This window comes from Trypanosoma conorhini, assembly GCF_003719485.1.
Source record: "Trypanosoma conorhini strain 025E chromosome Unknown Tco_14.4_contig_00240, whole genome shotgun sequence".
Lineage (NCBI taxonomy): Eukaryota > Euglenozoa > Kinetoplastea > Trypanosomatida > Trypanosomatidae > Trypanosoma > Trypanosoma conorhini.
The window spans coordinates 1-25,739 of NW_021704326.1; the positions used below are offsets into that span (position 1 = coordinate 1).

General features: G+C 51.1%; 13 protein-coding genes across 13 annotated transcripts, besides 33 other annotated features; all 13 read left to right on the forward strand.

Moving 5' to 3' along the window:
* On the forward strand, positions 1 to 1,843 carry Tco025E_04600 (mitochondrial oligo-U binding protein TBRGG1; the record flags this gene model as incomplete). Its single annotated transcript, XM_029371510.1, has 1 exon — positions 1 to 1,843. A coding segment is annotated over one exon (1,843 nt), but the record flags the coding sequence as incomplete, so codon positions are not given.
* Positions 1,844 to 1,930: 87 nt separating this feature from the next.
* Positions 1,931 to 1,967: a microsatellite.
* A 25-nt stretch (positions 1,968 to 1,992) lies between these two features.
* Positions 1,993 to 2,009: a microsatellite.
* A 359-nt stretch (positions 2,010 to 2,368) lies between these two features.
* Positions 2,369 to 2,409: a microsatellite.
* A 54-nt stretch (positions 2,410 to 2,463) lies between these two features.
* Positions 2,464 to 3,696, forward strand: Tco025E_04601 (uncharacterized protein; the record flags this gene model as incomplete). The annotated part of the gene is made up of 1 exon (XM_029371511.1): positions 2,464 to 3,696. The coding sequence occupies one exon, from the start codon at positions 2,464 to 2,466 to the stop codon at positions 3,694 to 3,696; it is 1,233 nt and encodes a 410-aa protein (XP_029228386.1).
* A 226-nt stretch (positions 3,697 to 3,922) lies between these two features.
* Positions 3,923 to 3,942: a sequence feature (GA-rich).
* Positions 3,943 to 3,974: a sequence feature (A-rich).
* Positions 3,975 to 4,026: 52 nt separating this feature from the next.
* Positions 4,027 to 4,067: a microsatellite.
* A 90-nt stretch (positions 4,068 to 4,157) lies between these two features.
* On the forward strand, positions 4,158 to 5,534 carry Tco025E_04602 (rac serine-threonine kinase-like protein; the record flags this gene model as incomplete). Its single annotated transcript, XM_029371512.1, has 1 exon — positions 4,158 to 5,534. The coding sequence occupies one exon, from the start codon at positions 4,158 to 4,160 to the stop codon at positions 5,532 to 5,534; it is 1,377 nt and encodes a 458-aa protein (XP_029228387.1).
* Positions 5,535 to 5,854: 320 nt separating this feature from the next.
* Positions 5,855 to 5,896: a microsatellite.
* Positions 5,891 to 5,917: a microsatellite.
* A 123-nt stretch (positions 5,918 to 6,040) lies between these two features.
* Positions 6,041 to 6,067: a microsatellite.
* A 797-nt stretch (positions 6,068 to 6,864) lies between these two features.
* Positions 6,865 to 6,887: a microsatellite.
* Positions 6,888 to 6,896: 9 nt separating this feature from the next.
* Positions 6,897 to 6,937: a sequence feature (A-rich).
* A 28-nt stretch (positions 6,938 to 6,965) lies between these two features.
* On the forward strand, positions 6,966 to 7,529 carry Tco025E_04603 (uncharacterized protein; the record flags this gene model as incomplete). The annotated part of the gene is made up of 1 exon (XM_029371513.1): positions 6,966 to 7,529. The coding sequence occupies one exon, from the start codon at positions 6,966 to 6,968 to the stop codon at positions 7,527 to 7,529; it is 564 nt and encodes a 187-aa protein (XP_029228388.1).
* Positions 7,530 to 7,676: 147 nt separating this feature from the next.
* Positions 7,677 to 7,696: a microsatellite.
* A 221-nt stretch (positions 7,697 to 7,917) lies between these two features.
* Tco025E_04604 (uncharacterized protein) lies at positions 7,918 to 8,289 on the forward strand (the record flags this gene model as incomplete). The annotated part of the gene is made up of 1 exon (XM_029371514.1): positions 7,918 to 8,289. One exon carries the CDS (start codon positions 7,918 to 7,920, stop codon positions 8,287 to 8,289), a length of 372 nt encoding a protein of 123 aa, XP_029228389.1.
* A 347-nt stretch (positions 8,290 to 8,636) lies between these two features.
* Positions 8,637 to 8,661: a microsatellite.
* Positions 8,662 to 8,886: 225 nt separating this feature from the next.
* Positions 8,887 to 9,648, forward strand: Tco025E_04605 (SAM-dependent methyltransferase; the record flags this gene model as incomplete). Its single annotated transcript, XM_029371515.1, has 1 exon — positions 8,887 to 9,648. The coding sequence occupies one exon, from the start codon at positions 8,887 to 8,889 to the stop codon at positions 9,646 to 9,648; it is 762 nt and encodes a 253-aa protein (XP_029228390.1).
* A 201-nt stretch (positions 9,649 to 9,849) lies between these two features.
* Positions 9,850 to 9,867: a microsatellite.
* Positions 9,868 to 9,893: 26 nt separating this feature from the next.
* Positions 9,894 to 9,950: a microsatellite.
* Positions 9,951 to 9,977: 27 nt separating this feature from the next.
* Positions 9,978 to 12,092, forward strand: Tco025E_04606 (uncharacterized protein; the record flags this gene model as incomplete). The annotated part of the gene is made up of 1 exon (XM_029371516.1): positions 9,978 to 12,092. One exon carries the CDS (start codon positions 9,978 to 9,980, stop codon positions 12,090 to 12,092), a length of 2,115 nt encoding a protein of 704 aa, XP_029228391.1.
* A 1,155-nt stretch (positions 12,093 to 13,247) lies between these two features.
* Positions 13,248 to 13,276: a microsatellite.
* Positions 13,277 to 13,333: 57 nt separating this feature from the next.
* On the forward strand, positions 13,334 to 13,744 carry Tco025E_04607 (uncharacterized protein; the record flags this gene model as incomplete). Its single annotated transcript, XM_029371517.1, has 1 exon — positions 13,334 to 13,744. One exon carries the CDS (start codon positions 13,334 to 13,336, stop codon positions 13,742 to 13,744), a length of 411 nt encoding a protein of 136 aa, XP_029228392.1.
* Positions 13,745 to 14,128: 384 nt separating this feature from the next.
* Positions 14,129 to 14,164: a sequence feature (A-rich).
* Positions 14,165 to 14,194: 30 nt separating this feature from the next.
* On the forward strand, positions 14,195 to 16,960 carry Tco025E_04608 (uncharacterized protein; the record flags this gene model as incomplete). The annotated part of the gene is made up of 1 exon (XM_029371518.1): positions 14,195 to 16,960. One exon carries the CDS (start codon positions 14,195 to 14,197, stop codon positions 16,958 to 16,960), a length of 2,766 nt encoding a protein of 921 aa, XP_029228393.1.
* A 239-nt stretch (positions 16,961 to 17,199) lies between these two features.
* Positions 17,200 to 17,229: a microsatellite.
* Positions 17,230 to 17,335: 106 nt separating this feature from the next.
* On the forward strand, positions 17,336 to 17,893 carry Tco025E_04609 (amastin; the record flags this gene model as incomplete). The annotated part of the gene is made up of 1 exon (XM_029371519.1): positions 17,336 to 17,893. The coding sequence occupies one exon, from the start codon at positions 17,336 to 17,338 to the stop codon at positions 17,891 to 17,893; it is 558 nt and encodes a 185-aa protein (XP_029228394.1).
* A 150-nt stretch (positions 17,894 to 18,043) lies between these two features.
* Positions 18,044 to 18,085: a microsatellite.
* Positions 18,086 to 18,098: a microsatellite.
* A 590-nt stretch (positions 18,099 to 18,688) lies between these two features.
* Positions 18,689 to 18,722: a sequence feature (GA-rich).
* Positions 18,723 to 18,771: 49 nt separating this feature from the next.
* Positions 18,772 to 18,823: a microsatellite.
* A 100-nt stretch (positions 18,824 to 18,923) lies between these two features.
* Positions 18,924 to 18,955: a microsatellite.
* A 504-nt stretch (positions 18,956 to 19,459) lies between these two features.
* Positions 19,460 to 19,482: a microsatellite.
* A 78-nt stretch (positions 19,483 to 19,560) lies between these two features.
* Positions 19,561 to 19,599: a sequence feature (A-rich).
* Positions 19,600 to 20,011: 412 nt separating this feature from the next.
* Positions 20,012 to 20,028: a microsatellite.
* A 237-nt stretch (positions 20,029 to 20,265) lies between these two features.
* On the forward strand, positions 20,266 to 20,802 carry Tco025E_04610 (amastin; the record flags this gene model as incomplete). The annotated part of the gene is made up of 1 exon (XM_029371520.1): positions 20,266 to 20,802. The coding sequence occupies one exon, from the start codon at positions 20,266 to 20,268 to the stop codon at positions 20,800 to 20,802; it is 537 nt and encodes a 178-aa protein (XP_029228395.1).
* Positions 20,803 to 21,084: 282 nt separating this feature from the next.
* Positions 21,085 to 21,121: a microsatellite.
* A 417-nt stretch (positions 21,122 to 21,538) lies between these two features.
* Positions 21,539 to 21,604: a microsatellite.
* Positions 21,605 to 21,615: 11 nt separating this feature from the next.
* Positions 21,616 to 21,638: a microsatellite.
* A 179-nt stretch (positions 21,639 to 21,817) lies between these two features.
* Positions 21,818 to 21,840: a microsatellite.
* A 494-nt stretch (positions 21,841 to 22,334) lies between these two features.
* Positions 22,335 to 22,354: a microsatellite.
* Positions 22,355 to 22,964: 610 nt separating this feature from the next.
* On the forward strand, positions 22,965 to 23,942 carry Tco025E_04611 (dTDP-glucose 4,6-dehydratase; the record flags this gene model as incomplete). The annotated part of the gene is made up of 1 exon (XM_029371521.1): positions 22,965 to 23,942. One exon carries the CDS (start codon positions 22,965 to 22,967, stop codon positions 23,940 to 23,942), a length of 978 nt encoding a protein of 325 aa, XP_029228396.1.
* A 133-nt stretch (positions 23,943 to 24,075) lies between these two features.
* Positions 24,076 to 24,124: a sequence feature (A-rich).
* Positions 24,125 to 24,245: 121 nt separating this feature from the next.
* Positions 24,246 to 24,267: a microsatellite.
* Positions 24,268 to 24,528: 261 nt separating this feature from the next.
* On the forward strand, positions 24,529 to 25,563 carry Tco025E_04612 (adenosine kinase; the record flags this gene model as incomplete). The annotated part of the gene is made up of 1 exon (XM_029371522.1): positions 24,529 to 25,563. One exon carries the CDS (start codon positions 24,529 to 24,531, stop codon positions 25,561 to 25,563), a length of 1,035 nt encoding a protein of 344 aa, XP_029228397.1.
* Between the last annotated feature and the right edge of the window lie 176 nt (positions 25,564 to 25,739).

The following is a 25,739-nucleotide window of genomic DNA, read 5'->3' on the forward strand; positions in this document are numbered from 1 at the left end:
GGCGGTGGTGGCAGACCGCGACTACGGTGAGCAGGGCAACCAGGGAGACTGGGGCGGCCAAAGAGGCGGTGGTGGCAGACGCGACTACGGTGAGCAGGGCAACCAGGGAGACTGGGGCGGTCAAAGAGGCGGTGGTGGCAGACGCGACTACGGTGAGCAGGGGAACCAGGGAGACTACGGCGGCCGTGGGGACGATGCCGGTGGTTTTAGTCGTGGGGGGTATTCACGAGGTGGGAATTTATTCCCTGAGGGCCGTGCTCAAGATGGGCGTGGTGCTGAAGAGATGCCAATGGAGGGCCCGTTTGATGTGCAGGCTGCCAAGAAACTCTTTGAGTTAAAGCGCCAGTACAAAAATGCCAAGTCTGGAAAGGACAGACGCGACATTCAACGGGAAGCCCGTCGTGCAATTCGTCGTGCACGTGTGGATCCCTCGACACAGGATGAAAAGGCGGTGACATTGCTTCTCAATTGCGCGGCATCTTTCCGTAGTTATCCTCATTCAGAGGGTATCAAGCAAGCCGTCCAATGGATGCGCCAGAATATTGATGCTCTGTCTCCACAGAATTTGGCTCTTTTTGCTAATGCACTTGGTGCACTCTCGGTGGTAGATCATGATATCATCTTGTTGCAGGAGGTGTCTCCAGCTGTGCAGTCTGTCTTTACACAGATGAGTCCTGTGGAGTTGGTGATGATCCTGCAGGCGTTTCAGCGGGGTAGGGTGTTTTCCAACGCTTCGTTGCAGGAGTCCATGCTACAGCAATTGTCGCCCTGTGTTCCACAGATGCCTGTGCCACAACTCTCTACATTGGCTGGGGTTTTGGTGAGCGCTCCTCTCCGCAAGAGCGATGAGGCAGCGTGGCGGGAGCTAACCAACGCTGTTTTATCCAAGGCTGTCTCTGGTGTCGATAAGATGCATTCTCGCGAAGCCATCACATTACTAAAGGCCGCACCACGTTTGTGTGTCCCTGAGGAACAAAGTCTCCAACTCGTGCAACGCGCTATAGACACGGTGGGCTTTCATACAGACGAACAAATTGGAGAACTGCTTGAGGCTGTGGCGGGCTTCCGCACTTTGGAGACGCCGCCTGGGGAAAACCTCAGTCGCAAGCTTGATGAATTGGTTAATGTGCTCTGGACGCGCCTAGAAAAGGTGGCTCCATACGTCGACGCTGCAAGCGCGACATGGATCATGCGCCAGGCTAGTCGCTTCGGGGCAGCCGTGCCTCTTCCTATTATGGAGGCCATGCTGGGAGCGGTGGCGAAAGACATACGCTACCATCGCCACACGTTCCGCCGCTGCGCGGCCCTAGCCGAAGCTTTGGCGGAGCAGAAGGCCCCAGCTAAGGCGCTGCTGCTGCAGCTTGGTGATTACTGCATTGGCAAGCGTCCTCCACGCGAGGATCGTGAGGAGGCTGATCCGCTCGACGAGGAGGCGGCGGCGACGACAACGACGAGGGAGGTTCGGATGGACATCTACGCCCGCTTTCTTGGAGAATTGACGAGGGCGCGCATTTCACTAGAAAAGGCGCACAGCGCAAACCTCGAAAATGGGGAGCCTGGGGAGAGCGTGAGGGCGGTTCTCTCCCAGCGGCTGGAGGAGAGCGTCTCCGCGGCATCACCACGTGAGGTTTTGAAGTGCGTCCGGGCCATTTGCACCTCAGAGGACTCCCAGTTGCGCAATCGCGCGAACGATGCGAAGCTCATGGCGTTGGTGGAGCGCCGCCTCTCCAGTGAACGTGAGAACTTCGCGAAGGACGTCCCGAAGGAGATTCTGGAGGGGTTCCTTAGCGCCCTGAGGGACAAGCCTCGCGCGCAAAAAGTCGTCCTCGCCTGCTCCGTATGAGAGGCGCTGATGGGCGCCACGAAAATACTTTCGCCTACCTCCGACAAGGCAAAAAAAAAAAAAACGGCTTGAGGCCATCAGAAAAACATTTATTATTCATATATATATATAAATACATGCATATGTGTGCGTCTGCTCACATGTAGGCAAGAGAGAGAGAGAGAGAACAAAAAACAAATAAATTAACAGCAAATGCGCCTTCCAAAAGGTGCGGTCCAAGCCCATCACAGATGCAGAAAGAGGGGTGGGTTAGACAGTGGAGTGAAGTTATTGGCCTTACAGAGGCGATTCACATTAGGAATCAATGGAGGGGAATCTGACGCTCCCTCTTTGCATTTTATCTTGTTTAACGAAGGGAACAAAGGGTGAAGGAAAAGATCGTTTTCTTCAGTGCTTCTCATATATATCTTTTCATTGTGAATGAAATCAAATCTTGTTGCGGAGAGATTTTCTTTCCGTTGCTGACCCTTACAGTAGTGCCTACAAATGATGTTTGCAGTCCCACTGCAATTTATTCTGAAAGAGACAAATAAACACAAACGCACACACACAAACATACATACACAAAGGAGTTTTTTATTTTATTTTTGCCCTATTGCTGTTTGTCTGTAGGGAGGCGAATGTCTGGCCTATGGAGTTTTCGGGATACGGCTGCTCCCCTACCTTACCTGAGCGATGCCGCAAGGGCGTCTCTCCCTACTGCTGTTATTGATGATTCCAAGGATGACATGGCTGCGGAGGTAAGTGATACTTCAATAGAGGACCCAGTGAGGGTTTTTGGTGCAGCAGCTGATGTGGATGGAGCTGTTCGGGAGGTGCAGAATGCGTGGCTTGAGCGCCTTTTGGGCCATGAGCAGACGCCCCTGTATCGCCTGCGGTTTCCTCACCAGGAGGCGTCGGGCGTGGCAATTGAGCCACCTGAAACGCGCGATTCCGCATTATACGGAAGAGAACTCCTGTCTCCCGAGGAAATGGTTATCGTGAAAAGTGTGCTGAGAATGCAGGGAACTGGCAAAGAAGCGAAGGCCAACAGTCGTGGACGGCGACGATGCTCCAACGCACCCACAACGCCCGTGCTGCATGCTGCAGCGTTGGCGTCGCAGCGAAAAGGACGGCAAAACCTCAGGGGGGCAAATGCTGCTTTTGGCACTGGAGTGCTGGCACAAAAGCCAATTAACCGTGCAAGTGACGCGCACACACAAAAAAGGGAGAGGTTGCTTCACAGGGATTGCAGTGCTAAGCACACGCCAAGAATCACGAGACATGCTCCCGAGAATCTGACTTGTGACTTTGTAGAGCGCATGGAAAGGCGAGCTGCCCAGCGACGGCTAGCTCGGTCGGCACTGGGCACTTCAAGGTTGCTTGACAGGGCGACTAGTAACGCTTCCATCACGCAAAATCCACCGGCGGAGGGGGCAAAGAAGGCTCGACCAACTTTGCGGTACGATGCATTACCGTTGGAGCTCCAAGTTAGTCTGATATCGCTCGAGACGCCCCAAAGCAATGGCAGTGGATTGGACCGCGATTGCCAATATGAAGCTGTTGCACTTCGGTGGAGTTCTGCCCATCTAAGGAAAAAGGCCTGGAGGTGCTGGTGTAATAGTCAGCGTATTCGGGCCCACAGGCGTGTGAATCAAGTGAGCACGGCCGTGACCAACATTGCTCCTGCTGCATCCCCGTGGCCTCAGGATGGCGGCGGACCAACTCCCGGATCACTGCACCACGCAGAGCTTTTGACGGCTGACAAAAAGAAAATGCAACTTCTTCGGTGGTATTTTGTTCTTTGGGTTGCATTCCTGGAAAAGGCAGGAGGTGGCCGCTTACCTCCGGACGGGATTACAGGGCTTCTGTAAATTCGCAGAGGCGACGCCCGATTAGGACACCCTCTTTCCTCTTTCTTTTTCCTCTCCCGCACATTTTATCTCATGACTATTGGTCTTACTTAGTGAGAAACCGCGTTTCTTACGCACCTTTTCTGATGAAGGCTCGTACATAGTATACCGCGTGTGCCTGTGGTCCCTTTTTCTTCCCAGCTTTTGCTCATAACGAGCGTCGCAGCGAAGTCAACACCGAGACAGCAAGTAAAAGGAAAAGGGAGTAATAAAAAAGGAAAAACAAAAACAAAAAAAAAGGAGCAGAAAGGCGTCACTTTCTGTGCCTGCTGCGTGATCGGCGGGTAAAGTTTGTTATTGTTGTTATTATTATTTTTTTTATTTTGTGTTGTCAAAGGGCAATAGAACCAGCGGGGTATAACTTACGCGCACTGCTACCCACGACAACAGTAGAAAGCTAAACCCAACGAATAACAGGGTAGATGTCAGCGGAGCACGCAGGGTACCTTCAGAAGACTGGTGGGAGATTTTACAAGAAAAACCAGACCCGCTATTTCGAGCTCCGCGGCCCTAACTTATACTACTGGAAGCGCCGTCCCTCAACGCATGACTCGCCTCCAATGGGCAGCATCAACCTCGCCGATGCCCGGCTCATTGAAGATGCGAAGGACCCTAGATCATGGACAATCGATGGGGCAAATATCCCCAAAACGTTCACGCTAATTGCCTGCTCGGAGGGTCAGAAGAAGGAGTGGATAGAGAAGATGTCAAATGTAAGCCTGGCGAATCAAGAGCGACTCAAGTCGGCAACTCACAGCAGTGATGAGGATGAGGCAATTACTTTGTATTCCGGGCGGAGCCGCAAAGTATCTCTGGATGACTTTGAGCTGGATGCTACTATCGGAGCTGGTTCCTTTAGTAACGTGTTTGTGGCCCGCGAGAAAAGCACTGGCAAAGTGTATGCAATAAAAGAAATGAGGAAAGAGCTCATTCAACAACAAAAAATGGCTGGAAATATAGCTGCAGAGAAACATATTCTTCAGACGATCAGTCACCCTTTTATTGTATCACTCCATTACGCCTTTCAGACGAAGAAATGTTTGTACCTTGTGCTTGACTTTCTACCTGGCGGAGAGCTATTCTTTCACCTTGCCAAGGAGAAAGTGTTTGACGAGTACAGGGCCAAGTTGTACTGTGGGGAGATAGCTCTGGCGATTGGCTACCTACACAGTCTTGACATCGTCTTTCGTGATCTTAAGCCGGAAAACATTGTGCTGGACAAAGACGGTCATGCATGCCTCACAGACTTTGGATTGGCAAAGATGAATGTCAGCAGTGCCAACAATTTCACGTTCTGTGGCACCTCCGAATACATAGCTCCTGAGTTTCTCCTGGGACAACCGCATGGGCGGGCGGTGGATTGGTGGGCGCTGGGTATTCTACTCTATGAGATGATAGAGGGCATTCCACCCTTTTTCAGTGAAAATTCCAACGATATGTATGAGGAGATTCTCAAGGGCGACCTAAAGTTTGGTACCGACGGTGACAACGAAAGTGGTCTGCCTGCGATTTCGGAAAATGCAAAGGCCCTCCTCCGCAGGCTTTTGGATCGTAACCCCGATTCACGTCTGCAGGATTTGGAGGAGTTCAAGAAACAACCCTTCTTTGATGACATTGATTGGGAGAAGCTCAGCCGACGGGAAATTGAGCCGCCATTCCGCCCTAGCAGTAACATCTTTTGCAACTTTGACGAAGACTTTACGTCTAAGAAGCCTCGGGCGCTTTGTCAAGAGGAGGATGGAGGGGAACCGACCAACATTGCCGGTTTCACGTTTGATGGGAAATTGGGGACCGCTTAGACGCCTCATTGTTCGAAGAACTTTATATACATATATATGTCTTTTTCTTGTCTTTTTGCAGTAGTGTGATTTCCGTAGGATCGGGAACATGTGTGTGTGTGTCTTTGCCTAATAACTGGTGGTAGGGGCTGGTAGCTGGGCGTGAGACGAACTTGCCAAATGAGAAGATTGGTCGAGAAAGTAAAAGGGAGGGACCGCGGAAGAAATGCATAGATGCAGCACACATGCGCACTCATTTCATTTGGACTGTTGCTTGTGCACGCACCGTGGCACCTAGATACATATGGGTCTTCCCTCCACTCTTACCACCAACATCGGTGGCAGCAGCAGCAGCAGCAGCACCCAAACCAACAACAAAGCAAGTAAGAAGAAGAAGAAAAGAATTGAAATTGAAGTTTTCATCGCTCTGACACACGTGCTGCTTGATGCTCTGGTTCACCTTTCTTTAGTTTCTCTCTCTTCACTGGGCGGATTGAAGGCCGCATTCTCCGGTTGCGTATTTTCTCTCCTTCTCTCCTTCCTTCCTTTCTTCCCTTTCCATGTGTGTGGCTGTGTCTGTGTAGGTAGTTTCACGCCTCCGTCTCCTATGCGTTTGGCGTGACCCTCGTTCTGTGGAGTGCATTACCCAAAGCGGAGGCGCTATGGGACACTGGCGGTAAGAGTGATTGAGGACCGCCGGCCACAATAAGCAAAACAAAGTAGCGAGTTAGCACCGCGTGAATGAGGAACGGCAACAACTGCGGCAAACACACATATACAAGTAATCATAAAGGTGAATCCTTTGATCTCCTGTGACGCGCGGTTTCGGGAAAAGGCACTGGTGGCAGTGTGTGGTGTTGTCCTTGTGCGTCTGCACATCCATAACAGCAAGCGCGGTTCCCTCCCTTCTTCTCCTTCTGCAAGCCACATCTCTTAACTCTACGACCATTGTTTGGGGTTCCTGTAACTTCAGTCATACGCGTGGGGATTCGGCTACTTTGAGCTGCGCGCCAGTGGACGTCGTTTTAGTGTCCAAATAACTTGCAATGACCGTGTTTATTCCTTTCTTTATCTGGCCCGGGCGAAGTGCCCGCGCCTGTGCGCCAATTATGGCTGGGCGTGACGCATCTCTACGTATGCCATCTATACAAGTTGATACCTCTGCACGCGGCTGCCGTCGAATGCATTTATATATATTTTTTCGTTGCTGACGCTTCCGCTTTTCCTCCCTTCACTTCTTGGCCCACTCATCTTTGCATCGTTTGGGTGTTTCTACTTTTTGTGGGCAGGGGAGTATATTGATAGGTAGCGTGCGTAGAGACGAAAAAGGGGTGAAATTAACGGAGAGGCAACATACACACACACACACACCCAAAACAGGGGGAAAAGAAAAGAAATAGAAATACAAAATATAAGTTTAAATACATAGGTGACATTTATCCTAAGTTGCTCATGCGCAGACCTGCGGCGCTACTAATTATTGCTGGGGTGCTTTTGGCGCTTCTCATTGCTCCCTCCGGCGCATTTTCTGCTCATGCTCAGGAGTCCCTGAGCATTGCGGGAAGCGTTTCGGTGCCGGCAAATGCAAGCCAGTACGTGGATGTGCAGGTGATAGATGGATCCAGTGGGGCCGTCTTTCGCTATCAGCAGTTGGACGCCACGCACAGCTTTGCTTTCGCCGGCATTCCACTGACGGCCACTGAGGTTCGTCTTTTTCTGCGGCTTCCGGAGCGGCGATTTCGTCTAGATTCTGCCGCGTCTTCCCTCTCAGTCCGCATCCCAAAGGCCGCTAGCGGCGCTGACCCTGCGTGGCTGCACCTGACTGCAGCAGTGGAGGAAGTTAGTAGTGCCGCGCCAGAGGGGCTCCCGCAGGGAGGGAGCGTGCTGACTGCCGTCACCACGGTAGTAGGATTGGCCGTCGTGGCTCTGGGGCGGCACCGGCTGCTGTCGCTGCTTCAACTGCCAAACCTAAAGGTGCCAAAGCCACGCAAGTTAATTATGACGTCAAGCAGGTAAAGACCAGAACCAAGGAGCAACGATTGGGCACACATTTGTCGAAAAGTGAAAGTCAAACAAAGAAAACTAATAATGAAAGGTGGAAAAAAAAACATAAAAAACGGATGACGAAGGCGGAAGGTCGTTTAGTTGTTGTAGGTTGTAGGTTGTGTGTGTGTGTGTGTGTGCAGGTGTTCGAGTTTTTATTATGTTTTTTCCTCGGCTTTTCTGCTGCCAAAACCTCTTTTACAATTTTTCTTCTCTTGCGCTTTACTTTCCTTCGTTGGCGTGTAGATGGTGGCGGTGTTTGGCTTTCGGTCTCTCGGATGAGTTTGAGTTAACACACGCCCCGGCGGAAAATCAAGGGCGAGAGGAACACATTACGGGTGTAGGTCGGCGGGGCTGTCGTATGAGTAGCACCGACGTGACCGGTACGGAAAATACGGCGGTAAATGTCGCTCTTTCCACAACGGTGGTTTACGGCCTGCTGTTGTTTACCGGTTCCTTTATTTTCTTTATGAGGCGTGGTAGAAGTAGCTTCTGCGGACGCAGTGTCGGTGTATCTGTATGCTTACTCTCGGCGTTCGCCGTCATGCCGACAGTAATGGCTCTGGGCATCGCAGGAGCTTGGATATGCGCCGTTTACGGGTCCCTCGGAGGGGCGATGGCGTTTCTCATCACACCGGGGATGATTCTCTTCCTGTTATTATTGGCATGCTGTGCCGCGGCCTCTTCAAGCATTGAGGAGAGTGGTGGAACGCTCGACCTTGACCGGTTGTAGCATCGTCAGGCACCCTCTTTGCAACGCGTGCCTAGGGGAGGCTGGAGTCAGCGCGGGGCCCACGTGATTGTGTTGCTCTGCTTACTGGATCTATATCGGAGGGGCAGGCGTAGGTGCCCTTCTTCTTGATGTGGAGTAGCAAGGGGGGCGGGCCTGGGGAAGAGTGCATGCAAGATGCGGGTGTAAACGGAGCTGGAGAGGCGGTTTGGCAGAGAGAAGTAAGAGGAAAGGATGGAAGGAAAGCTACTGAGCTCACGACTTCTTTTTTTTTGTGCAATGGCTACTACGCGCTGTATAATAGCTACTTATCTTATGGCCGTTTTATGCATCTCAGAAAGTTCTCTTTTTGTGTGTGTCTGTGTGTGTGTGTGTTTCTTTGGGGACGTGAAGCCGCTTTAACGGCCCAACACGCTCTAATGTCACTTGCCTTTTCTCCTTTCGCCGACTGCTTCCCTCGCGTTACTTCTTCCATCCGCTTTTTTTTTTGCCTCGATCTATCTGTGTGCGCGTGCGTGTCCGTCGTCTTTCTTACCCAGTGCCGGTTCGTTGTCGACCACGCGGCGAGGTTTGCGAGCACCCCTCTTTGTCACCTTGGCAATGCCGGGAGTCTCCAAAAAAGTCTCCAAGACGACCCCGCGTCCCATTCCTGGCCGTGACACGGACGGGCACACGTACAAGTCTGCCGAGGACATGTGGGCCCGCGAATTGCGTGGGGACCTGTACGACGCTGAAACAGGGTGGTACGGCAAGTCTTTGCAGTATTGGTCAAAAGTGCCGACGACTGTAAGTGGTGTGCTGGGGGGCATGGAACACATTCATGATGTGGATCTCAAGGAGTCGCGGGAGTTTATAACTTCCCTGCCCGACCGTGGCACTGCACATGCGTTGGATTGCGGTGCCGGTATTGGTCGCATCACGAAATGCTTACTCTGCTCCTTGTACGCGGTTACCGATCTCTTGGAGCCGGTGCCAAGCATGCTTGAGAAGGCCAAGGAAGAGCTCAAGGGGTATCCAGTGGGGGAATTTTTTCTTTCTTCCATGGAAACAGTCCAGCTAAAGCCAAACACATATGATCTGATAGTTATTCAGTGGACAGCAATTTACCTAACGGACGATGATTTTGTTAATTTTTTGGCGCACTGTAAAACCGCACTTACGTCTAAGGGGTATATTTTCTTCAAGGAAAACTGCTCCTCTGATGACCAATTTGTCGTTGACAAGGAGGACAGTAGTTTGACAAGATCTGATGCGCATTACAAGCGGATCTTCGCCGCGGCGGGGGTAAAGGCTGTGAAGGAGACGAGGCAGAAGGACTGGCCAGAGGACCTATTCAAGGTGAAGATGTACGCTCTGCGTTAAGCCACAACCTTTGCTATGTGGCTTGCCGTGACGCTGCGTTTTTGCCGAGTGGAAAAGAACGGGGTTTGTCTGTGTGCGTGTGAGACTGTCTTCGTCTAGAGCACCGGCGCCTGTTAATAAAATACAGCTAACTGTTCTTTCACTGCTACGCGCACCTTATTCGTTGCGCTCGTATATATGTAGAGGCTTTTACAGCAATTGATATATATATATATATATTGCGCCTTCTGCAGCGTGCTTCCCCCCTTTTTTTTTCACTTCATTTATTCTTTCTTTTTTGTTTTGTTTTAAATTTCGTTTCTCAGGTATTTGCCTTTAAACTTTGCCGCATGATGTTCGAAAAATTGCCCCTGGCGCCGTACATCGACACGAGCACGGTCCTGCAGGACACTGTGGAGAATGTACTGGCGAGCTCCCACAGTCTTCTAAACACCACGCGGCGCCTCAGCGACGCTGGGGTCAATGACGCCTCTTTTCTGGAGGATGAGTCCTTCGCCGGACAGCTGCCCCGCGCGGCCCACAGAGGTTCCGTGTCCGAGAGCTTTGGCGCCACCATCGGCATCTTTCAAAGTCAGCTTGAAGAGTGCCGCGATGTCCTGCGCATGGTTGACAGCGAACGCCGCTTCTACCGCGAGAAGGCGCTGGAAATGCAAAACACGCTGGGGGAGGAGAGCAAAGAGGTAAAGCACTTGCGCTTGCAAATCGCCGAGTCACAGCGAGAACTTCGCAAGGCCCAACGGAGTGCCATGGGGGCCCAAAAAAAGATGCGTGAAATGGAGGCGGCCCTGGCGAGCGCCACGGAGGAGCAAATGCATCTGCGCCGCTACTTACGTGCAATGCCGCGGGACCAGGAGGAACTCCTCCTGTTGGTTCCGGATCGGCGGTTTGAGGAGGCCTTCCGCGACAAGATGTGCGCGATAAAGTACAAGCGTCTCTACAATCGCGCGCGAGAGTTGCACGAACAAGGATCGGAGCGCATGGAACGGAGTCGAATGGCAATGGAGGACAATTTCTTGGAGAAACCCACGTTGGAGGATTTGGCAGCTAGCCTCGGCAGCACCCAGCTTTCCGAATCTCTCATGTTTCTGAACATGTCTTCATTAGCTGGGGCTTCAAACAGTTTGTCGTCGTCGCAGCGCTTGTTCACCGGCGGGGCGAGGGAGCTTGTGAAATTTCCGTTTCAGCTTCCCTTTACCCATGTCACGCCAAGGGACGGCTACATCAAGACACAGATTCAACGATCGGCGTATGCAGAGCCGCTACGAAGATTCCGTGAGGGATTTGTTCGGTTGACTCATTTGCTCAAGCGAACACAGGACGTGGGGGTGCGCAACATGTATGCTGTGATGCTCGAGTCTTTGCGGACCGGTGTCGCTGCATCGTCGCCCATCCTCCCCGACCCCATGAAGGCCTTTGAGGCGGCAATTGAGAAAGTACAAGGCTCGCACCGTGACCTGTTGTACGAGCTGCTGGAACTGGCAAATTCCTCTGTGCTTATGTTGGTGGAGAATGAGGCCCAGGTTAACAAAAAACCGTCTCTTTCCAGACGTGACGTCGGGTGCGGTGAGTACCTTACTACTCCGCTGGATATGCGCATTGCTAGCCTTGAGACCCGACTTGAGACGCAGCGTCGCAAGAGTGCATCGGATGTAACGGGGGCCCTTCTCGGCAATTTCCAGGTGAAGACAAACTACACGGAGATGCGAAGAAAGACCAAGACAACATTACAACAGTTGCTGACCCTGCATGCTGCCTTGCAGCAAACTGTACAGGCTGTGCAGGCCCATTGCCTTCTGAATGAAGCGAAGCCGAACGATGTGTTTGCGGATCTTTTCATTGCCGCAAGTGATGCCGCGGTGGAGGACCCAAGGTATGAGACGAAAGTCGCTGAGGCTGTTGAAGCGGATCTGCAGCAGGCTGCCCAACTTGGTGACTCCCTGTTACAAGCCGCGAAACTTGCAACAGCCCCGGACAAAGAGAAGGGCAAACCGCGTAAAACCACGGGGGTGTCGCTGAGAAAGCGGCAGTTGGAGCGGCAGCAAGGCTCCCGGCCGGTTCCTTTTCCTCAGGGCAACGGCGTTGAATCTCGAAAGTCGATCGGCTCGTTGAATGAGACGCGCTCCGCCTCCTCCAAAAGGGGGTCAGTTTTGCCGCGAGGTTTCAGCGGCGCAGGCAGTTCAGACAACCCTGTCGTGGCACGTAACAGCGTGGCAGAGGCGAGGGACAGCGAGGCGCTGAAGGCGGCGACGAAACTTAGTCTGGGTGCCGCTGTGGGCCCGAACCCGGGCGGTCGCTCGAAGGGGGCTCCTGCGCCGCCGGTCTACAAAGCAAGGTCCTCTTTCTCCAAGCAAGACCGCCTGCCGGGCGCCCAGAATTTGGTGCAGCCTGGCCTCTCCAAAGTAAGCCTCCCGCAGTTCATGCTCAGCGAGGGTGAGCAGCAGTGACCACGACGAAGACCAAAAAAACCGGCAGACAAGCGGCGGGGCGGGGCGGGAGGGGTTTGCCTTCGCGGCGTGCACTGGCTCCTCCCGTTGCGTCGACAGATATGCAAGAAATGTAGACTGTACAATGCTGACTCGATGCAGACAAGGAAGAAAAGAGAAAGCGAAGAAAAATTAGAGCCAAACAAAATTAAAATAAGAATAGAGGAAGATAGTACTATAAGGGGAAGCAAGAAGGGAAAAACAAAAACAGGAGGGAGAAGCCGCACCTCTTGGTTGCACAGGCTTCACCACTCAAAGGTCGGAGCCGTCGCTGAGAAATCCTCTCTTGTTACTTGTAGTTCTTATATATCTATATATGTTTATGCTTTATTTCACTTGAGGGTTTCCCACTTGTAAATTATTGGGCCAGAGTACGCCGCTGGGGCTGAAGCCAAGGCTTGAAAGGGGATGGGGGGAAGTGTGCACCTCAAGTAGCGGCCGGAGAGATGGGAACCAAGCACCCACGCACCCTCGCAAACACGCACCCGCGAGCGGAGAGAGGATCTGGGACAAACTAACAGGGAGTGCTATATAACTGGCTACGTGCGTATATAGCGGTGCTAGTCATTACGTTGTGTCTGTTAATTTTTGTTTTCGCTCTCCTGCTGAATTCGAAAGACAATCACCACCTTCTTTTCGTCTCTTTCATTCATATCTTTTCTCCCTCACTTCACAGCGCCTTTCTAAATGCGGGTGGTATTTCCTCTTATTGTTATGGGACGTGTATCACTGATGTGTTTGTAGCTGCTATCTCCTGAAACGTTTTTTTTTTTTGCACTATGGGGGCTTAATATATACGAATCCGCGTATAGTCGTGTCATCGCCTATACTTCATTGTTGTAATTGTGTGCTTTGGCTGTTTTAGCCTTCGAGTGGCACCTACACTGTATCGGGGGGCAAGCGTGACTGAGGTGTCCAGCGCCTTTCTTCCCGTTCCCGTCTCCTGCGCACTGTGGCGACGGCTGTCTTCAACTCTGCCTTCTTTTTTCTGCCGTGCCTTTTCATTTTACTCCTCACCACCGGTGTGCGTGTGTGTCTTATCGTGTACACACGGGCGCATGTCTGCTGTGGCGGGGGATGCAGCGCGGCGGGAGGTAAGGCGACTAAAAGTAAGAACAGCAGCAGCAGCAGCAGCAGCAACAACAACCACAAAGGGAGGCTTTTGCACCACAAGGTGACGGCGATAAAAGCGGCAACATAAAATGGCTGCGCTTGTAGAGGCTGAGCGGATGGAAAAGGAGAAGGCGCTTGTGGAGGCGCAGCAGCGGGTCAATATGCTGAGGGAGACGGTGAGAGTAATGGCGAATCGTCAGGTGACGCTGATGGGCAATAAGCGACGCCTTGATATCTCCACGAAGGAGCTGACGCGCCTTTCCGCCGATCATCGCGTGTACGAAGGCGTTGGCCGCGTGTTTCTGCGCGCGCCTGTGAACACCCTCATAGAGAAGCAGACGGCGCAGGCTGAGAGCTGTGAGGCGGAGGAACGACGCCTCTCGAACGAGAAGCGCCGCGTGACCGAGCAGCTGCAGAAGGACGAGGCGCAGCTGCGCGAGGCAGCAGAGGCGTACGTGGCAGAGATGAACGCAAGACAGCGTCAACAGCAACAGCAGTAACCTCCGCGCTCCTTTCAGTAGGACGAAGGTTAAAAAGAAAAAAAAAGGGAAGAGAAGGGGAAAAGCAGAAAAACATACACAAAGGAAAAGCAAGAGAAGGGCTTTGACACCTAATCGAACTAAGAAAGAGTGGTTTCTTTTGGTTGTGTCATTACAGTCATACTGTCGTCATGTGCATCCCCTCTTGTTTTTCTCCTTCCCCGACTCCTCACACACAACTCTCCCCGCCCCCCATTATGCCCGTATGCCCTCTCCTTTATTTGTGATTTCCCATGCAGGGGAGGGGGACGGACCTCTCAGACACAAAACCACATATTTTTGTTCCCGCAAAGGCTCTTGAACAAAGGTGTGGGGGGACGAACCGAGTGAGGGCACGTACACAAAGAAAGAGAAAAGGAGAGAGGAAAGGGGATAAGCAGGCAGGAAACAACTCTAGCGCATAAGTTTATAATGCTGCATTGCAGTCGGCTTCTTGCTAAGAAACGACCCCCGCCTCTGGGTTACAGTCCCAGGGACTTTTCGAAGAAGTTGCACTCACCGCGGGCGTCAAAGCCGTGGCGCAACCGCCACGTTTTATCTGGTGGGCAAATTGAGGTCTCGTCAAGTTTCGAGCATGCTGCACATGCGGATCTCTCTACACGTCCTCCTCTTGGCATTTATGACGCAAGGGTAATTCCTGCCGCGGACACCACGGTGACGGCGACTGCCCGTGCGGCGCTTCCAGAATCTGCGGAGGATGCAACCGCACCTCAAAGCATGTCACTTGTCGAACAAGAAAGAGATTTGGGTATCGCGGCGGCATCGTCCTCAACGGCTCCATTAGCGACACTTCCGTTCGGGAGGGGGCTGGAGCTGAAGGTGGATAATGTGAAGACGCACAGCGAGGGTCCGATTCCCCTGCACCTGCAGCAGTTCCGTCGCACTCGTCGTGAGGCGGCGGAGTCTATCCTTCTTCCCCGTCACATCAACCATTTGTTTCACAAAATTATGGGTTGGACGGAAGACGCCGTGGAGGTGGATGCGGAGTCGGCGCCGCTTGGGGCCGCGGCCGACGCCACCGCGAAAGCAGGTGAGCTGCAACCTCAGTTGCAGAAGGATGCACCGCTTTTGCGCAAAAAATATGACGAACTCACCGATAAGATGAAATACGGTGTGCTGCTGGAGAGCTACGAAAAGGACAAGTTTGCGATTGAGCACCAGTTGGAGATTGCTGGTGAGCGGTTTGAGCGAAAGTTCCTGGAGTGGGAGGGAATGCACGTGCTGGACCAAGATTCCGCGGCCGCCATGCAAGGAGTGCTGGAAAACAAGAGTTCTATCGTCATGGATATGCCATCCTCCTTTCACATTCCTGTCGTGAACCGCGACTGCTGCAAAGGCTGTGGGGCACTTTTGCAGGACAAGGACGAGAATGCATTCGGATATGTGCGTCGTGGGGATGTGGAAAGGTACATCATGGACCGACAAGCCAAGATGAAGGCGCGGGCCGAGTACGCGGATCGCATGTCAGAACTACAAGCCCATTGGAAAAAACATGGCCGCCGCGTCGGGGAAGAGTGGCTGGACTTCATGACTCAGGAGGAGTTTGACGCCTTTTACAGGGACCAAAGCAAACCCTTTGTATGTCACCGCTGCCACGCATTGGAGAACCTCGGCGTCGAGGGACGCCGTCAGGTTTGGTCGGCCCCAGATTTCACAGAGAAGTTGCGGGCCCTGCGGGAAAAGAAGTGCGTGGTGGTGCTCGTTGTCGACATCACAGACTTTCCTGGAACGATGGTTTATGATCTTCCAGGTCTTATATCGATGAACAATGACGTTATTATAGCCGTAAATAAAATGGACTGCATTCGGAATCGTTCCTTTAACTATAGTCACAAAGACAGGGCCATTGCCGCCCGACTAGTAACTGAGCGGTATGTGCGTCAATGGGTGACGAGCATAGCTTTGCAGTTTGGTCTGCCTCGCCACCAGATAAAGGATGTTATTCCCATCTCTGCTAAACGTGGGTGGAATGTGGAGGCGCTTATTGCGGCCGTGGAAGGGGCATCGAATCTGAATCTGACGCGCCCGATAAAGCCCATGCCAACTTACTTTGTGGGGGTAGCAAATGTTGGTAAATCTTCTGTCATTAATGCCATCGCCCACAAACTTTACATACCAGTTCCACCGCACCCGGAAAGTCGTAAGATTTACTACACAAAGAAATCCAAAGATGGAACGGAATCAGTTTTTTGGCGCTGGTACACTCCTCCTGATGTAAATCAGGCGGAGATGATTGACATTCCCTCGCGCCATGACAAGAAGGCATCAAAGTTGCTGACTGTTTCTTCTCTTCCTGGAACTACGGTGGAGGCGAATGCGGTCCGTGTTTCGTTAACGAAGGGGGCACCAGGTGACGCAGCTTACCTGTTTGACACACCGGGGCTTCTTCCCCACTGGCATCATTCTTCTCCTCTGACCTTGCTGCAGATGCGCCGCACACTCATTCGCAAGTATCGGAATCCACAATGTTTTATACTGACGCCTGGAAACACCCTTTTGCTTAGTGGTTTGGCGGCCATCGATGTGGTGAAGGGGACATCGCGTGGGATGCTTTTTATGGTCTACACCTCTCAGAAGGTTCGCAGCGCTATTGTAAATACCGAGCGCTCTGATGAATTTTGGAAGGAACAACTTGGAAAGGCGCTGGATCCGCCTGGCTCATTGGAGCAGCTTGGTGATCTTCGTTTAACAGACTCTAAAAGCTACCTTTTTGAGTGCTACCCTCGACATCGTCGCCGTCCGAAGGCAGACGTGTACGTTTGTGGCATTGGTTGGACATCTTTTTGCGTGAATGAGGCATGTGACGTGGTACTTCGTGTGCGTACACTGCCGGGTGTTATCCATGGTGTGCGGGAGCCGCTGCGCTACAAGGACCTGCTGGCATTTCGCGGTTGGCCCAAGTTGAAGCGACGTTTCACTACGGCCGGTCTTCCCAATGAAGAGGGAGACTGGGAAGATTCCATCGCCACCGTTGTTCGTCTCACCGCCGGTGGGTCAGATAACGAAACAAATGCGACTGGCGTCAACAAAGGCGGGGAGGCACCGGGGGCGAAAGTGGTACGCAAGGCGATACTTCCGCGACATGTTGCTGCGTCAACGACGGCTTTTGACGCTGTGCTGGCGGATCTCACTTTGAATGGGAGTGTCATGCCCGCAAAGGGAGCGGACCCAGAGTAGTAAGCGGGGATCAAAGAAGTAAACACTCTTTTTTTTTTTCATCTTCTTTACTGCGGTAGTGTTCTCTACTGGGGCCGTATTTGGTGGCTGCTCTGTGTCTGTTTCCTGTTTTCTGAGGGCCCTTCTCCCTTCCCTGCCGCTCCCGGACTCACACACGTAGGCAAGTTGCGGGCATGGATCTGCCCACGCTGTCTTTTGGGGAAATTTGTTCCCACGCACACTCCCCCACTACCTGTCATTTTTGTTTTGTTTTGTTTTCATCTTTGTTTCTTCTTTTCGGCGTTGTAGCATCGTCAGACAGCGGTCACCTAAGCATTCTGTTTTTTTTTGTTTTATCCTTTCTCTGATCAACACACCTCTTACACATAAAGGAATATGGCCTTCGAAGCTATCGCCGGAAAGCTTGGAGCTTCCGTTTACATGCTTTGCGCCTGCATCGCATTCGTGTTCGTGTGTGTGGGGACGCCAACGGCGCAGTTCAGAGGAAGGGGATATCTGCACGGTGCCGACGTGTCGAAGCTATCCTGCGTATCGCTCTGGGGCATGAAAAATGATTGCACCAAAGACACCTACGATCTGCGTCCCGGCGACTTTGTCTGCCCCGACAGTGCTTCCCGCCTAAAGCAGGTATTTCAGGCCGGTGAGGCTTTCGCCATCATCTCAATTTTTGTAACACTTGCGTCTATCATTGCAGTTGGATATCATTTTTTCCGCTCTTCGTCGGTAGTACCGACAATGATTTTGGCTGTAGCCGGCGTTGTAACTATCCTGATTCCGTGGGCATGTATGGCTGCTGTGTACAACGGGAAAATGTGCGGATCCGCGTTCCGCACCAATTGGCAGAAGCAATGGAAGTACAGTGCTGCCTTTGGCTTGTATGTCGCTGGCTGGTGTTCCCAAGTGCTTGGTACGGTGTGCTTGATGGCGTTGTGATCCATGCGGGGGCGCGTTGACCCGGATTGTTTCCGTGTTCAAGTACACGTGGACAGCAAGCGACGGCGGGGACCTGCACGCCGTGCCAACGGGGGTGAGGGAAGCCGGCTTCTCTTGGTCCTAGCCAAAATGTAAAAACACTCAAGACGTTTATTTATTTATTTATTTATTATTATTATTATTATTTTTTTTCGTTGTGTATTTACCCTTTTTTCCCCTTTCTGCTTATCGCCGCTCTCTTCGCCGACCATTCCATCTTTGCCTGCTGGCTGTAGAAGATCAAATGTTGCATAAATGAATAAAAACGAGAGGCTTTCTTTCTATTGCCGCTGGCGACGCCTGCTATTGCGAGGCCGCTTCGTGGCAGCTGCGCCACCTCCGAGGTGTCGACGCTCCATCCGCGCCCTTTGCTTGGCGATGCACCCGCGCATATCCCGGCGTGGGTAGGTGGAGGTTGGACGCGCAGCAGAGTGATAGACCATGGGAACGTGAAAAATACAATAACAACAATAGCAACAACTCAAAAGGCACAGAGAGGGGAAAAATATATAAGAATGTGAATGACGGGGCTGCCTTTCTGCCTATAGTTTGTTGTTTCGGCCGATGTTGTCATGCATCATTTATCGCCCTTTTTTATTTTATTTTAATTCAGTGTGCGGGTTTATTTCTGTGTCTGTTTTTTTTGTTTATTTCGACGCTTCCTTCATTTTTTTTCTTTTTGGCTCCCCGCTCTCTCTGGCCAAAGCTCTGAGCTAATAATATGCGGCAGCTGCTGGGAACCAATTCCCTGCAAGCGGGGGGGGGGGGGAAGTGAGGAGTGGGCGGGGGGCACAGAGGGACAAGAGAAGACGCGTAGCGAACAATGGCGCCCGAAAGTGCAAAATCACCAACAAAAAAAAACAACAACAAGAACAAAAGCAACAACAAAACTTTCGTCGTGGTGACGCAAACAAACAAAAAAGACGAACAACTGCTAAAACGTGTCGGTGATGTCCTTATTTATGGGCCGGGATTGGGTTCATTGATGAAGTCCTCTCCCCTTTCCTCCACTCGCCTCCCTTCGATGTATCGGGACGCGCTTCTTTTTCCCCTCCACCCGCCCTCCAAATACTGCAGGCAACAATCGAGCCTTATATGCATGCTTTTTTTTTCCTTGGTCTTCTTCTCATCTTCTGTTCTCTACTGCAGTAGAGTTTCTGGCGCCTCCCCTCCTTTTATTCCCTATTCCTCATCCGGGTGTACATGCGTTTTCGCTTGTATTCATTGGTGTCGCCGGGGAGCACATAAGCAAACACACTGGGACACTTTCTTTTTGCCGTTTCGGCTGCGTGTGGTGGCTGTGAAGCGGCCTACGACCTGAGGGGGACTGTGCGAGTGAATTTATTTCCCTCTCTTTCTCCCCCGTGTGACTTTAAGTAATGAAACGGCGTGGTTGGATGTGCTCGACATTTCTTTTTTTGTTGCTGTTGTTGGGAACACCGTCGGCGCGCCGCCGTGGCTTTTGCCCGGCAAGGAGAGAGCGCGCTGCGGCGGCGCTGGAAGGTCGTTGGAGGTGCTGCGTGCGTGCACACACACACACGCACCCACACGCTGAAGTGGCGGCAGTGAAAGCGAACAGTAAGAGGTGGAGGGAATAAATTGTGGGAACCATGTATTCACTCGAGGCGAAGAAAAAGAAAAAGAAATCAGAAACTGAAGAACAAAAAAGTGAATAAATACAACGCGAAAAGGATCTTTATTATTATATGTGCAATGTAATAAAACGAAAAAGAGGGATTGCACGGTGTTGGGCACTGTGCTAATATGCGCGTATTGACTTTTTTTTTTTTGTTGCGCTAGAGAAGGAAAGGTGAGTCATTTTTCCTTTTTCATTTTTCCTTTTATTTTGTCCACCGCCTCTTTTGTGTATGCTTTTCGTATTTTTCTTGTATATGGGTTCACTTAAATGAATGTTTTTCTTTCTTTTTATTATCTGCAAACGTGGGAGCGTCATTGGTAGAAACCATCCTTCTATGGTGAGTGTAAGTGCAACGGGAGGAAGGCCAAATTGCGGAAAAAGCAACGGGCCACAAAGTGTGGCAGTCTGTCGCCTACTGTCACTTGACCCCACTTGCCTAACCCCCCCCCCCCCCCCCGTCCGCCACTTCCGTTCTTTTGCTCGCTTCCGCTGGCTGTGGGTCCTGTGGCTATGATGCTTCTTGCTGTCGTCGTCTCACCTCTCTTCGCTGCCTTCCATGTTCACTGCAGGATAGTCACAATTAGCCAAGCATAGTAGAGTAGCAAAACAGCGGCACCAGGGCGCACGAGCAAGGATCTTCAGCATTATTAGCGGAGCCCAAGTGGGACGAAAAGGAGAACTTGTTGTGTGAAGGATGGCGAAGAAGAAGAATTTCTTCGTGCGCGATTACAACAAGCACATTGGGGCAACAGTGTTGCTTGTTGCTTGCATGCTGAGTTTCATGTTCATGGTTATTGGCACCCCGCTCGGTGTACTCAAGCCAAAGGAAGCAACAAATGTCTGCTACACTCTTTGGGGCACGCGGAAGTGCGACAGTCCTAATTACGACTGGCGTGTTAACTTTGACAATTGCACTGTCAGACGCGTGAGGTTTCACTTCGCCGAAGCGTTCAGCATTATTGCCATGTTCTTCAACGTATTGACTGGTATTGCTTGCTGGTATTGCATCAGTGGGTCTAATGCGAAGTGGTGGACCGTACTTGTTGCCGTGATTAGCATCGCCTCGAGCCTCGTGACGTGGAGCGTGGTTTCTGCCTTGTATTACTCTTCGTTCTGTGGCAGTGACACCTACACGCATAAGCACACAAAATACGGCCCTGGATTTGCCCTCATCGTGACGGCCTTCGCATTGGACTGCTGCGGTCTCGTCTGCTTCCTCGTCCTCGGGTAGAAACAAAGACAAAAACAGTAGCTACAATGTAAACACAAGGGAAGGCCCATGAGCAGAGAATGAGGGCATGTGACGCGTGTGCATGCATGCCTGGATGCATTTGTGCCAGTTCCGCGTGAGGGAGATGTAGATCGGTTTCTGTCCCACACACACAAACGCAGGCACTGGACAGCAAGGTGCTGGACCGCATATCTACGTGTCTACCCATGTACTAGGCTGAATAACGAGCGAAACACACTTACCGCGTTCGTAACTTTGTGTTTCTTATATTTATCATTGTATTCTGTGTCTGTGTCTGTGTCTGTGTCTCTGTGTGTGTGAGTGGTGAGGGAGATGGCGGGGAGGTAATTGTTTTTTTTTTGGATTATGTGCCCGCCACTAACTTGTAGAGGTCGTTTTATCGCTCGCATATTTTGACCAACACCAATTGACGACAAAGACCGTGGCCCTTAAAATTGGTTGCGACTATTTATTTATTTACGGTTGCTGATGCTGAGAAGTTGCTCAAAAGCCACACGGTGGAGTAGTGAAGCCACGCAAATAATTTACTGCCGTGTGGAGCGAAGACTGGTATGGCGCATGCGCGTACGCCTCTAGTTATATGTATGCATGCAGCTTCAGTCCCTATTGATGTAACCACATGCCAATTGTAGAAGTCATTCGGATGCATACACCCCCGCGCGCGCGCGCACACACACACACACAAGTATGTATGCATCGGTGGGGGGAGTGGGGCACACATACACACGCAAAGATATGTATATATGTATATTTATACATATACATATATATATATATATATGCCGCCTTCTTTTTCTTTTTTTGTTTGTTTGTTTAACGGCCCCTCGTCAAATAACGTTAACAACCTTTGAAGAAAGCACAACGGAAACGGTGAAGAAGAAGAGAAAAAAAAATATATGAGGCGAGGAGTAGATGTTAATGTTGATTGTGAGATCACAACTGAAGCCAGAAGGGGGAATCAATGTGAAAAGCGGGGAGTAAGAATCTTGGGAAGTTATTATTATTATTATTTTTTTTCATGACTGAAAAGCTCTGAAGAAGAAGGTTGCCCCCTGCCTTTTTACGTGCACTGAGCTGCGGGCGCGGCAGCGTGACACCTTTCCTGTCTGCATCTCTGCCGATAACGTCGTAGGTTGGACGAAAATTCGGATGCAGCCACCACCAACCTAGATATATATATCAGCTATTTTTCCGTGTGTGACCCTGTCTTTCTCTCTGCTTCCTCTGTTATTTACTTCTTTATTGTGTGTCCTTTATGCAAAAAAAAACAACACTTTTTTTTTTATATAGTTCTGGCTCCCGGTTTTTATTCCTTCTCCCTTCTTCACAGCCACGTCCCCCCCTCCCCCCCCGCTAAGGGGCGTCGGAGGAGGAGTTTACGCTGCGGCGGAGTTGTCTGTGGAGGAAGAAGTCAAGGGGAAGAGAGAGGGAGTGGTGGCCACGGAATAAACGAAGAAAGCTGATGAATGCACGAAGAAGGCAGACGAATACGCGTGAAATGGAACGAATTCATGTATATATATATATATATCTCCCTTTGCGTGTGTGTGTGTGTTGGTACTGCGACGTTGTATTACCGCCGCGATTCACTGTACGCAATTCAGTGCGCCGGTCCCTATGGGGTGGAGGGGCGGGGGACGGAGGGAGTCCCCACCCGCACCGGGGGAGGATGAAATAATGGGGGTGAAGCGAGACGCGCTAGGTGAGATGGCAATAAAAGAGGGGATAAGGTAAATGAATGAGGAATAGAGAAGCGTTTGAGGTTTGTTGGGCGGAGAGGAAGGCAAGGAGCAGATAAGGAATAATACAAGGAAACGAGCGAGCAAAGTGGGGGGGGGGGGGGGAGAATGAGAAAAAGAAGACAACAACAAAACAAACCAACACCACAGAGGGAGTGGCGTCTATTTGTACGGAGGGTTTAAACACCAGCTTTTGCACCGTGGGCAGCGAAGAAGAAAGGTAGTTGTCATTGATGAACCACCTCCTTTCAAAGATTTATTATTGAGTTGCTATTTATTTTTCCCTTTTTGGGCGTTTTTCTTCTCCTTCTTCTTTTACCGGATGGCACGGGCACACGTGTGTATTTGGCTGTCGAGTTGCCTAGGAACAAACTTTAGGTTGTGGGTCTGAAGTTCTTTAAGATGCCCGAAGAAAACGAAAATAAGGTCGTGCTGATCACGGGGGGCTCTGGCTTTATCGGCAGCCATGTTGTTGACCGTGCACTGTGTGAGGGATACACTGTTGTTGTTGTGGATAACCTTTACACTGGCAAGGAGCAGAACATTGCTCATCACCTTGGCAAGGCAAATTTCTTTTTTGTAAAGCACGACGTGCGTTATCCATACCCCGAGGCGGTTCTGCGGCATAAATATGGCTACATCTTTCACCTGGCCTGCCCAGCGTCCCCAGTGCATTACCAGGCCGATCCAATTGGTACGACGCTTACATGCGTCAATGGGACGTATCACACACTGCTTCTTGCAGAGCGGGACGCATGCCCAATACTTGTTGCCTCCACTTCGGAGGTGTACGGCGACCCACTGCAGCACCCACAGAAGGAAGAATATTGGGGCAATGTGAAATGCAATGGAGTGAGAAGCTGCTACGATGAGGGGAAACGGTGTGCCGAATCACTATGTTTTGATTTCCACAGAAAACATGGAGTAAAAGTTCGTGTGGCCCGGATTTTTAATACATACGGTCCCCGCATGTGCTTCAACGACGGCCGGATTGTTAGCAACTTCCTTGTACAGGCCCTTCGGGGGGAAGATATTACGGTGTATGGGACAGGCGAGCATACTCGCTCGTTTCAATACTGCGATGACCTCATAGAGGGATTTTTTCGCCTCATTCGACACCCAACCGAGACTGGACCCGTGAATTTGGGGAATCCAGACGAGTACACCGTGCTGGATATGGCAAAAAAGGTTCGCGATCTTGTGCCTGGAACAAAGTCAAACATTCTCTTTCTTCCCCCCTCCGCAGACGACCCAAAGCACCGACGCCCAGACATCAGCAAGGCGAAACGTGTGCTGGAGTGGGAGCCCGTCGTGTTGCTTTCAGAGGGTCTAAAGCGCACGGCAGAGGACTTTGCGGCACGTGTGAGCCGTGGAGAGTAATACATGCATGCGTGCATACATCGTGGCATGGGAACGAAGATGGTTCAGTGGAGTGGCGTAATCGACAAATACATTAACAGGGCAGTTGGGGATGTTTTCAAAAGGCGTGGCAGAATATTACCAATGGCAGGGGAAAAAAAAGGAAAATAAAATCATGAGTAGATAAAGCAAAATAAAAAAAACTTTATTTGATGCGTTTGATGGGAATTGAGGCTCATAATAGGGAGTGAAATTAGATTGGCAACGACGAACTCTCCCCCTGTGGTCTGACTCTTGTGGTTGGAACTATTATGAGCCACGCACATATATATATATATATATATATGCATCCTGCATGACACTACCCTCTAGGGGATTAGAGCGTTGCATTCTGTGCGTGTTTCTCGGAATTGGTGTGCAAGGGCGTCTCTCTTTAGTATATATATTTTTTGTTTTATTTTAGCTTTGGCTATTTATGTGGCCATGTAGAACCTGAGAAATTTCATGGACTTCTTTACTTTTTTTTTTCCAATGTTGGCTGTTTTTTTTTATTTATTTTCAAACACAAATTCACATCTCTTAGCAACTTCTACAAAATAAGCAAACCATGTCTCGCTCTGCGAAGCTGTATGTGCAGTGTAATCCGTTGCTTGATGTTTCGGCAGTGGTGCCAGAAGAATTCATGGTGAAGTATGGGGTGGAGCACGGTTCTGCCTCGCTTTTGGCGGAGGAACAAGCTGAAATTTTTGCGGATCTTGAAAAACTGCCAGCAGTAAAGCATGTACCTGGCGGATCCGGACTGAATACCGCTCGAGTAACACAGTGGATGCTGCAGGCCCCGAAAGGGTCTTTAGTCTCGTATGTGGGTTGTATTGCAAATGATCGCTACGGCAATATTCTCAAGGAGTCTGCGGAAAAGGACGGTGTTAACATGGTGGTTGAGTATACGACAAAACAACCAACCGGCAGCTGTGCAGTCTGCATTACAGGGAAGGAGCGTTCACTTGTGGCAAACCTTGCTGCCGCAAACTGTCTTTCTGCCGATCACGTTTATTCTCCTGCGGTAGAGAAATGCCGTGCGGAGGCCAGCTTCTTCTACTTGACAGGTTTTACCCTCACCATTGATGTGGCCTATGTTCTGCACGTGGCAAAGCAGGCGCGTGAAGTGGGCGGAATATTTATGATGAATTTTTCGGCCCCGTTTCTTATCGAGTTCTTCGGGGAGCAGCTCAACCAGGTGTTGCCTTATGTGGACGTCTTATTTGGCAACGAGTTGGAGGCGAGGACGCTCTCCATTGTCAAGGGGTGGGGCATAGAGGATGTGGAAGAGATCGCGAAACGAGCGGCGCAGGAGCTCCCGTACACTGGGACGAAGGGTCGTCTTGTTGTCTTTACACATGGACCGAACCCCACTGTCTGTGTCACGAAGGATGGTGTGACCGTGGTGCCTGTGGAACCCCTCGCTGAAGACAAAATGGTCGACTTCAACGCTGCTGGAGACGCCTTTGTGGGTGGGTTCTTGTCTGGCTACGTTCTTGGGAGGGACCTGAGACGCTGCTGCATTCTTGGCCACTACGCGGCAGGGGTGGTGATTCAGCACGACGGCTGCACGTATCCCGAGAAGCCAAGCCTTACTCCATGACAAGGTGTAGGGAAGTGAGAGGGGCCGTACCGGACTTTTTTTGTTTCCCTTCATCTGCCTGTTTTGGACGCCGGACAGATCTGTCGCCGCACACGGAGTCTGTGCTTGCGTGTGAAGATGAAGTTTGAGGCAAAAAAAAAGAGACATAAAATTATACGTAAAAAGAAAAGAAGCGA